The sequence below is a fragment of the Pistacia vera genome, unplaced genomic scaffold (genome assembly GCF_008641045.1).
Source record: "Pistacia vera cultivar Batoury unplaced genomic scaffold, PisVer_v2 Contig385, whole genome shotgun sequence".
NCBI lineage: Eukaryota > Viridiplantae > Streptophyta > Magnoliopsida > Sapindales > Anacardiaceae > Pistacia > Pistacia vera.
Genome location: NW_022196207.1, coordinates 308,216 through 319,264, shown reverse-complemented (window position 1 = coordinate 319,264; position 11,049 = coordinate 308,216). Strand labels below are relative to the sequence as shown.

At 35.1% G+C, this 11,049-nt stretch overlaps 2 protein-coding genes across 2 annotated transcripts; both read right to left on the bottom strand.

The window, feature by feature from the left end:
• Nucleotides 1–241: 241 nt before the first annotated feature.
• On the bottom strand, nt 242–1,539 carry LOC116140903 (transcription repressor OFP4-like). Its single transcript, XM_031426474.1, has one exon. The coding sequence runs from the start codon at nt 1,404–1,406 to the stop codon at nt 360–362; it is 1,047 nt and encodes a 348-aa protein (XP_031282334.1). The 5' UTR covers nt 1,407–1,539; the 3' UTR covers nt 242–359.
• Nucleotides 1,540–2,055: 516 nt separating this feature from the next.
• Nucleotides 2,056–3,243, bottom strand: LOC116140904 (transcription repressor OFP4-like). Its single transcript, XM_031426475.1, has one exon. The coding sequence runs from the start codon at nt 3,218–3,220 to the stop codon at nt 2,174–2,176; it is 1,047 nt and encodes a 348-aa protein (XP_031282335.1). The 5' UTR covers nt 3,221–3,243; the 3' UTR covers nt 2,056–2,173.
• Between the last annotated feature and the right edge of the window lie 7,806 nt (nt 3,244–11,049).

Sequence of the window (11,049 nt, the reverse complement as noted above, 5' to 3'; positions counted from 1 at the left end):
TTTGGAATTAGATTTTGTTAATTGATAAAGAAAGTTTTCAAGGAATTTAACTAGATTAAATAAAGTAATAAATATATATATTTTTTATCATAATCTTTGCTCAGAGTTGAAGTTGAGCTCACAATTCCCTTACTTTTTAACATTATAAAATTAACATAAAATATTATTCTTGAAACATAAAAAATAAAATGCAGCAAGAGTGACAGGCTTAGTAATTTAGAGTTCTGCAGCTGCTATCAACTATTCTTAACAATATTATTAACATTTATTCAACTTAATTAACCCAAAAGTACAAAGAAAAACAGAGACAAGAAGAAGCTTACATCTAAAAATATATATATAACAATTAATTAATTAATTTACAAGCGAAGGTTAGTCATATCAAACCAGATTTCCTCAAATGCCTTAACAATAACACCATGATATTCCTTGGAATTCAACGATAGATAACAAGCAAGTAGATCTTCCAAATCCTTTGAAGTTCGAAGATCATTCTCCACAATCATCTCCACCATTGAATCCCTGAAATCTCTTTGCGGATCAACCGACGATTTCACCACCACAAAGCTCTCTGAAAACCCCTTATTTCTTGATATGCTCTTTCTTGAACAAGCGGTTTGGAGTTTCTTGCTTCCAATTCTTGGAGAATTCGCTTTCGCTCTCAGCTTTATCCCTGGAGAATTCGATGATGACGACTTTCGGATAACAGCAGCCTTGTTTCTTTGCTCCTTTTGAGTCCTCACACTTTCTTCCTTCACAATCTTGACAGAAAGAGAGTGATTAACATTTATCTTGTCATGAGACTTCGGTGGTTTTGTTAATATTGGAGGAAGCTCCATTTCTGAAATGGCGTCGAAACCGTTAAGCTTCTTGACTTTGCTAGAAAAGAACTGGTTGTCGTTGAGGTCGATGATTATATCAGTAGTTGAAGAAGTAAGTTCACAATTGCAAATGCTTTCGCCATCGGAATCAATATCAGGGAAGTAATTAGCTTCATTGGAACTCTCAGCAGAAGAAAAACAGGAGTCGTCTGGAGACTTAAAATAATGACAAGTACAAGGAGTTGAAGCATTATTGGAAGAGAAATTTTTAGGAGAAGGCTTGTAAATTGTTTTCCTTTTAGTGTATTTCTTGGTTGAAGGATCAGGAAAATGAGTATCAGAGGCTTTGGAATTGACAGGAGAGTTGTATAATTTTTCAGGTTTGATGGGTTGTGTGGTGAAGTAATAAGAGTATCTTGGAAATGAAATGTGAGGATTTTGCGAAGTTGGATTTGATTTTGGTGGGATTTTTTTGTTATTATGATGAGAGGAGATATGTGAAGTTTTGGTTTTGCTCATGTCTTTGAGCTTGTAAAACCAGGCATTTGGGATCATATCTGAGAATCTAAACCTGTGTTTACCCATCAAGAAATTGAAATAAACTTCAATTCTCTCTCACTGGAACACCACAATTCTCATTCTGTATGAGTTAAATGGGTTTGTGTTTGTGTATTTAATGGCTGAAGTTGAGACAGATTTTGGCAGGGGGGATTGAAGATAAAAAGTTTGTGTTGCAATAGAATTGTTAAGAGTAAAGATGGGTCAGCTGGAAAAGCTAAAGCATGAAAGCAAAGCAAAGGGATTCAAGAATTAGTGTCTGTCAAATCACTTTTTTGAAATCATAACATGATAAACATAATCAACACTTTTCCAAGCATGTTAATTTCTCTAGTGCCTGACACCACACATTCATTAAAAAAACNCCATTTTGCCACCTCTACTTCTTCTACCTAATTAATTGATGAATTTTTATTTGAATTTAATTTATCATTTTTTGGAATTAGATTTTGTTAATTGATAAAGAAAGTTTTCAAGGAATTTAACTAGATTAAATAAAGTAATAAATATATATATTTTTTATCATAATCTTTGCTCAGAGTTGAAGTTGAGCTCACAATTCCCTTACTTTTTAACATTATAAAATTAACATAAAATATTATTCTTGAAACATAAAAAATAAAATGCAGCAAGAGTGACAGGCTTAGTAATTTAGAGTTCTGCAGCTGCTATCAACTATTCTTAACAATATTATTAACATTTATTCAACTTAATTAACCCAAAAGTACAAAGAAAAACAGAGACAAGAAGAAGCTTACATCTAAAAATATATATATAACAATTAATTAATTAATTTACAAGCGAAGGTTAGTCATATCAAACCAGATTTCCTCAAATGCCTTAACAATAACACCATGATATTCCTTGGAATTCAACGATAGATAACAAGCAAGTAGATCTTCCAAATCCTTTGAAGTTCGAAGATCATTCTCCACAATCATCTCCACCATTGAATCCCTGAAATCTCTTTGCGGATCAACCGACGATTTCACCACCACAAAGCTCTCTGAAAACCCCTTATTTCTTGATATGCTCTTTCTTGAACAAGCGGTTTGGAGTTTCTTGCTTCCAATTCTTGGAGAATTCGCTTTCGCTCTCAGCTTTATCCCTGGAGAATTCGATGATGACGACTTTCGGATAACAGCAGCCTTGTTTCTTTGCTCCTTTTGAGTCCTCACACTTTCTTCCTTCACAATCTTGACAGAAAGAGAGTGATTAACATTTATCTTGTCATGAGACTTCGGTGGTTTTGTTAATATTGGAGGAAGCTCCATTTCTGAAATGGCGTCGAAACCGTTAAGCTTCTTGACTTTGCTAGAAAAGAACTGGTTGTCGTTGAGGTCGATGATTATATCAGTAGTTGAAGAAGTAAGTTCACAATTGCAAATGCTTTCGCCATCGGAATCAATATCAGGGAAGTAATTAGCTTCATTGGAACTCTCAGCAGAAGAAAAACAGGAGTCGTCTGGAGACTTAAAATAATGACAAGTACAAGGAGTTGAAGCATTATTGGAAGAGAAATTTTTAGGAGAAGGCTTGTAAATTGTTTTCCTTTTAGTGTGTTTCTTGGTTGAAGGATCAGGAAAATGAGTATCAGAGGCTTTGGAATTGACAGGAGAGTTGTATAATTTTTCAGGTTTGATGGGTTGTGTGGTGAAGTAATAAGAGTATCTTGGAAATGAAATGTGAGGATTTTGCGAAGTTGGATTTGATTTTGGTGGGATTTTTTTGTTATTATGATGAGAGGAGTTATGTGAAGTTCTGGTTTTGCTCATGTCTTTGAGCTTGTAAAACCAGGCATTTGGGATCATATCTGAGAATCTAAACCTGTGTTTACCCATCAAGAAATTGAAATAAACTTCAATTCTCTGTCACTGGAACACCACAATTCTCATTCTGTATGAGTTAAGTGGGTTTGTGTTTGTGTATTTAATGGCTGAAGTTGAGACAGATTTTGGAAGGGGGGATTGAAGATAAAAAGTTCGTGTTACAATAGAATTGTTAAGAGTAAAGATGGGTCATCTGGAAAAGCTAAAGCATGAAAGCAAAGCAAAGGGATTCAAGAATTAGTGTCTGTCAAATCACTTTTTTGAAATCATAACATGATAAACATAATCAATACTTTTCCAAGCATGTTAATTTCTCTAGTGCCTGACACCACACATTCATTAAAAAAACATCTATGTATTCGCCCATATTTATTTATATACAATATATTAAAATATTTTTTAAGTGAAAATTCTATTTTTATGAAATATGATATTATATATTTGCATTCTTCGATGCAATAAATTTGACTAAAATTTTATCTTTCATTGTGTTAAAATATCAACAAACATGATCTTTGTATTTTAAAATGGGTTGAGATAGTGTAACTTAAATTTGAACTCAATTTTAGACATTTCGAAGTTAAAGGTAACATTTAATGTCAACTAAGTATATCTTATCACATATTACATCAACAATAATCAATAGTTCACAAAAAAATGTCAAAAAATTAAGTTAGTGTATCTTGACCCTTTAAAAATATTTATATAAAAATGTTCACATTTGGAGATAATTTATGTATGGGACAGAAGATCTTCATCTAAAAGAAATGTTTATTCATAGTTCCAGATTTTGTGCTTTCTCTTTTCTTATCATTTCTTTTTGTTGTTAAAAGAATTATTAAAATACCCTCTAAATTAGTTGTGATGTAATAATTATGTACTCTTAGTTGTTAGATGAATTTTAAATGTTAAATTAATTCTAATATTTGATTTGGGCATGAACCCACATTGACTTCCTTTTGTGCTTCACTACTGCCATGTATGTGTTAAGCTTGTATCTTAATGAGGCGACTAAATCAAATTGACAACTCTCCATTATTTTTTCTGACTTATATTTCAAGAATTGTCAACACCTCATCTGGGTCCTCAATGTTTATTAATATATGTAAAAAAAAAAAATTAAAGTAATGATGATTTCAGTAAGAATTAAGCCCCATATGTCTTCTAAATGCTTGTTTTTTTCTTCATAATTTCATGCTTCATGAATCATGATATTCTTTGCCTTTTGTTCTGTTTATTAATGCTCATTTCCATTTGGTTTGGCCCACTTGCTTGTGTTGTATTGATTCCCCAGTCCCCACAAATGCTTGCTTATAGCATTCAATTCGATTAATGTCAAGCTATTGCCAAATATATCATGTTATTCTTTTGACAGAAGAGGTTAGTTGAAAGCTTGGGGAGTTGCCTTTTGTTTGCTTGAAAGGACTAAACAGCAAAATGTTAAAACATTTCTCCATTCTCTAAGAGAATTATTAGATTGGTTGTGTGTAATGACTTCTTTCTAATAGTATATTTTATAACATATACTATGAAAATATACATAATTAGCATATGAAAATAGTTGGGCCCAAATTTTTCTTTACATACAAAATATAATTCTTTACATATATCAAAATAACAAGTACAAAAACTTAGCAACGGTGGACAGTAATGCCAATCCTCCCCGCTTGTCGACGTCCTTCCGACCACTGCTCACCTATTTCCTGTAAAAACATGGAAAAACAACGGGGTGAGCATAAAAATGCTAAGTAAGTAAATCCCTTAACTCTTCTCCTTCTTAGGTTCTTTCCTTACTTAATTTCTTCTCTTTTCTTTCTCTGTTTCTAACTCTCACTGTTCTTTTCTTTCTTTCTACTTCTTTCTGTTTCTTTCTTTCTTTCTGTTCTTTCTTTCTTACTCTTTCTATTCTCTCTTCTTGCTACTCTTCTATTCTTTCTAACCATAATAAAGTTCATGGGAATATGCATAAATGAAATGCATATGCAGTAATGCATAAAAATGCATTTTATTTCTTCTTTCTATTTCTTTTCTTCTCTATTCTTTTCTTTTTCTTTCTATGCTTTTCTTTTCTTTTCTTGTCTTGCTTGCCCAAGCTTCTCTTTTCTTTCTTGTTTATTTTCTTTTCTTTGCTTGTTCAAGCTTTCTCATTCTTTCTTATTCTTTCTTTTCTTATTCTTTGCTGATCAGACTCGGTTGATGTATGAATTCGGAACCTTGGCCGTGTAAGTGAGTACAGTCCTCATCTACATGTACTCTTGCGGACCGTACAAATTCTTCTTTCTTCTTAGGCCACTCAATTAAGGTGACGTGCATGTAGGAATTCTTCTTGGTACAACCCTCATCCATATACACTCTTACGGGTCGTACAATTCTTCTTCTTCTTATGCCACTCAATTAAGGTGACGTGTATGTGGGAATTTCTTCTTAACACTCACGGTTCCCCATCATACCAACCTATTCTTTTATTCTTTAAAACTTTTTCTTTCTTTAATTCTTTAATGCTTATTTTTTTTCTCTTATTTTAGATGTTTATTCTTGCTTTCTTATTCTTATTCTTTTATTTCTTAAGTTTCTACACATACACAATTATATGCATATGGATGCTCTATGCTTAAAATTCTTACTTAAATGCACTTATGAAATGCCATATGCAATGTTGCAAAAATTAAGGTTTCCACTCAACTCATACTTCTCTTAGGATTTCATCAAACAAACGTGGCATAAACAAACCCTAAGTATTATCATTCTATTTGTTTCTTAAACCATCCAAATTGAGAGAGAAAAACTCTCTTGAACATCACCATCCTACGTGGCAAAAACACTCCCCAAAGTTTCTCCAATTTTCCAATCAACCCATCACATACACCCTCATATTCAAGTATATCCAACAACAGCATAACTAATCCATCTCATCTCAATTTCTCAATAATCCTAACATATGCATAATTAAAAAAAAATCTCTACTCACTTGATTTTCTTAAACTTTAACTTGAGTGGATTTTGAGTGGAATTTACTTACCTTATGGTGAGTAGGCTTACTAAGCTCTCTACTCTGTTGGATTCAAATCTTCTCTAACCCTAAGCATAAACTTCATAAAACTCAACTTTGACACAAATAAATCTATAAAGAGCATGAATTTTACCTTTGAAGCCTAAAATCAAACCCTATGAAAAACCACTCAAAAGCCCTCAAATCCTTGGAGGATTGAATGAAAATTTGAGAGAAAATGGGGGAGGAGGTGGTGGTGGAATGAAGAAAATAAGGGTTTCAAACCCTTAACACTTTAGTTTATAAACACACTTCCCATTTTGTCCTTACTCTTTCTTGGAAATTTCATCTATGTCCCTTAATCAATTACCATAATGCCTCATTTTAATGCATTCTCTATGAAATTCTATCTCTTTTCACTCCCACTTTTCAACTTTTTGAGTGTGAAGACCATTTTACCCTTAATGCAAGTTTAAGACATTTTCTTCACATTCTCTTAAAACACTTTAACAAAAATTAACTAAGGGCTATAAAAAATAAATTAAATCATATACCTCCATGTTGGGCATTACATTGTGACACCACATTCTCAATTGGTAGTCTAATTACCCTAACAATGTTTAGTAACAATGTAACTATATATGTTTAGATGCTAATTGAACTAGTAACATATTAATATTACCATGAAATCTTTTAACTATAGGTATATAAAGAATGAAAGTTGATACAAAAAATTGAATCATAACTTGTGATAGTTCCTATAGTAATAACGTTCTCATATACAAACGATTGTTTGATATTAATTTTTTTAGTCATTCGATCTATTTCTTGAATATCCAAATCATACTCGTTTCGATTATCATACAATCTACTTATCTCTAGAGTTCTAGAACTTTACATCGTAGCTGTACAGGAGATGGCCCCAACAACAACTTTGTATTTGGTGAGTTGTGAAGAGATTAATTGCATCAAATTGCCATTTAAAGAGGGGGGGATAGAGATGGAAGGGTAAGAGACAATGGATATTAATAAAAAGTATGAAAACAAAATAGGGATGTGAATCCCTCAACTATTTATCAACCTTAATAATTCAACAAATATATTAAGACATGACATCCAGGGGCATGTGAGTGCCATGGGTGTGGAGGGGTTTGGATGGGATAATTGGGGTGTGGAATCGGTTGGTGAATTGTCTGAGTGTGGACTCTAAGGAATAGTAATGGTGATTTTGTTCCGGAGGAACAGTATTATCTAAGTTGCAACCTAGTCACAAGGTCTAGTGAAGCGGTTTTGTGGGTTCAATCATGTGGGTTTCTTTAGGAGCAAATCGTTGCCAGATTGATGATTGTCAAAAGCCTCATGGTAGGCGCCAAGCTGTAGCGATAAAAATCTACTGTTATTGAACAGACGAATCCTGTGAGGTTGAGGCCATGATGATCTGATGGACCTATACACACAAAGAAGTAAGTGCGAAGTCATGGGGAACATTGGTGTGGTGTTTGTCGTAGGCACTCTGATGCTCAAGTCAGTGAGGTTGGAAAAGGCAATTTAGTGAGAGCTAGGGGAAGAAAGGTTACCAGGTCTCATGAAGACTAGAACTATGACGAAGGTGAGTGTGGTTCTGGGAGCAAGAACTTTAGGAGCTATTAGGTAAGAGGCGTGACCTCATTTTATAGTGAGCCTAGGAGCTTGAATCCTAATGAACTCTGAGTTCATAATGGTAGAGTTTGAGTAAATAGGAAGTCCTAATTTACTTGCCTTTGTAGGATAAGAGTCCTAATACGTAAGATTTGATCTTAGATGAATTAGGATTAATGAATTAGGATGTGAATGGAACTCTAGTTCTTTAAAGCAACCATGGGCCGATGGGCTTGAGCCCAAGGGGCTAAGACGAGCATAATTTGGGGCAAGCTAATAGAATGGGTGATCCAACTCATGAATAACCTGATTGGTGCTATGGGTGGACTCGTGGTATAGATTTGAGTGTAGGCAAACGAAATTAGACCATGGCCTTGGCCATGCAGTAGTAGATGTTTGTGTTTCAACTTGGTGAGCCTATTACCATTTTTGGCTCATACAATTTATCCCCACTCTCTAAGTTAAGGAGCACTTATCTTGGAGAGTAAACTAGTTGAGTGGAGATGTCAAGATGAGCGAAGGCATCAGGCCGAAGGAAGGCTTACCAAGCCAAGTGAAGGTGATGTAAGCCAAATGAGGGTGTTTTAGGTTGAATGAAAGTGCACTAGTTCGAATGAAGGTGTACTAGGCAAGTGAAGGTGTTGTAAGCTAAATAGGGTGTTTTAGGCTAAATGAAGGGTACTCTAGTCCACTCGATTATGTGACCGAGTGAGGATCATAACAACAAAGGATGGCCACATTGGTCCACTCTGTTTGTCTTGTCAAATGGAGAAACAATCGTTGAATGTGTCTAAATTGGTCCTTGATACACTCCTTGATGCAGCCAATCACCACCATATTGACAGCTCTGAATAGAAATGCATAGGCTAGTGTCAAACGCACCAATCGGTGCACAAGGTGCTCGATGATCTCAAATCTAAGGATCACATGCACCACCATTTGTTAGGGATTTGTTTCCATAGACACTGGGGGTACCATCCATATGGAATCCTCTGGTGGGTCAGTCCGGAACTTGCTGCTGTGTAATCGCCTACAGCAAGCACACATGTGTTACACCAGGTTGTCACCAAACAACCTGATAAGTAAGATCAGTCACTACCTTTCGACGGGGTCGTTCAACACACTATGATAGCCTTCCCGATTATCTATGCTCTATCTTTAGAATAATACTAGGGCTACAGACGTTCTAGATGACACATATATGGCTCACAGGGTTCTCACTATAAAGATTTGAAACACTGATACCTTCGTCCCGGTTCTACCATTCTAAGGACATATATCAATACATATGTAATATAATGATTTACCGATATAGAATAAAATGCCTTTTATTGATTAATGAACTATTAACAAAGAGTCAATTCTACAATAATTGATTGGCTCAGGGCATCAACTCTAACAATCTCCCACTTGCACTATAGCCATCATTCATGTATTTAATAACAAATGATCTCAAGTTTCTTCATGCTTGCTGCTGCAATAGAGGCTTTGTGTCAGTGGATCTGCGAGATTGTCGTCAGTATGCACTTTACTAATCTGCACGTCTTTCCTCTCAACTCTCTCTCTGATGAGATGAAATCATCTAAGTATGTGTCTGGACTTCTGATGAGACCGTGGTTCCCTGGCTTGAGCAATTGCTCCATTGTTGTCACAATAGATGTCTATAGGATCAACAATCGTAGGAACCACACCAAGTTCAGTGTTGAACTTCTTAATCCAGACTGCCTCCTTGGCCGCATTTGACAATGCAATATACTCAGCCTCCACTGTAAAGTCTGCTACAGTGCTTTGCTTCGAGCTCTTCCAGCTCGCTGTATCGCTATTGAGATAAAATACAAACCCTGATTGCGATCGATAATTATCTTTGTCCGTTTGGAAACTAGCATCACTATATCCTCTTATAGTGAGCTCATCTTCCCCTCCATAAACCAAGAACATATCCTTAGTCCTTGTTAGTAAACAGTCCCATATACGCTGCAGAAACAAAAATATAATATAAGGATTGTTTACATGAGCCAAGATCAAGGGTATAATTTTACAGTTTTATCATAATAACAAGAATCTGCACAAAAGGTTATTCATGAGTTTAGATTCATACCCACGTTGGAGGCTCCTCCAATATTGTCTCTGAACATGTTTGCTACCGATCCGAGTGTAGGATCGAACCCACGAAGTCCACACGAAGACAATCACAAGGAACCAAGGAGGGATTTTCTAGATCCTCCTTGGCCTTAAAAAATCAAGAAGAAGAAAAGAGAAATATTTGATTTTTCAATCAAACAGTGAAAGTTGCGTGGGAGAGTGTGTGTAGGCTACTATGTATGTTTTTCTCAATTAAAAATTCTCTATCAATTACACACACACACTTTTCTTTTATAGGCAAACTAAGTTGCCCTATTCCCATATGGAATAGGCTTGGCTCCAACCCAAACACCCCATATTACCAAACACTCCCATTTAGATATTTTATTTATTTCATCATTATCTCAATTAAAATCAATTAATATTTAATTAACATTTAACAATAATAATGATTTAATTAAATATGTGCAAACACATATTTAAATGTAATTTCACTTATTTAATTTTTCTAACAAATTAAATAAAGGCTACGACACCAGCAAATTTAATTGCACTATGAAATTACCAAAATACCCTTTCACCTAAAAAGACGAAAACGCCCTTCTTTCTTCTTGGCTCTTAAATTATCTTCTATGTGTGTGACCCATAGGCTCCTCATCATACCGGTAGTGTATAGTATCGCGATTAACACCAATTAATCGTCTCACTAATACACAGACCAAGATTGGCCCCTAGCAAGGCATCATGGCCACCCGATAGATTCGGATTCAGCAAAGTAGCTACCTGTCAACGATATGGTTACCGTACAATACGATCCTTTCATCATACGTTATCTCGACGAGACGAAGGCATAGAAATAGTGTCAACCTTCGGTTACTCTCGATATTATATATTCAGTTTCTGGACCAATGACCCGTATTATAATCTGGATAGAGCAACAACTCAATCCCACTGTGGCCACAGTTTTAGTGTCATTGCCATATACTGAATTGCGCCGTGAGATAACTTCTCCCGTACCCGGGAGTGATGAATCCTTTGTCAATCCACCATAGTCTTGATACACTTCTTGATATAGCCAATCACCACCGTACTGACAGCTCTGAATAGAACTGCGTTAGGCTAGTGTCAAACT

Excerpts from the sequence above, each read along its gene's own strand:
- LOC116140903 (XM_031426474.1), bottom strand. The coding sequence starts at position 1,406 with ATGGGTAAACACAGGTTTAGATTCTCAGATATGATCCCAAATGCCTGG.
- LOC116140904 (XM_031426475.1), bottom strand. The coding sequence starts at position 3,220 with ATGGGTAAACACAGGTTTAGATTCTCAGATATGATCCCAAATGCCTGG.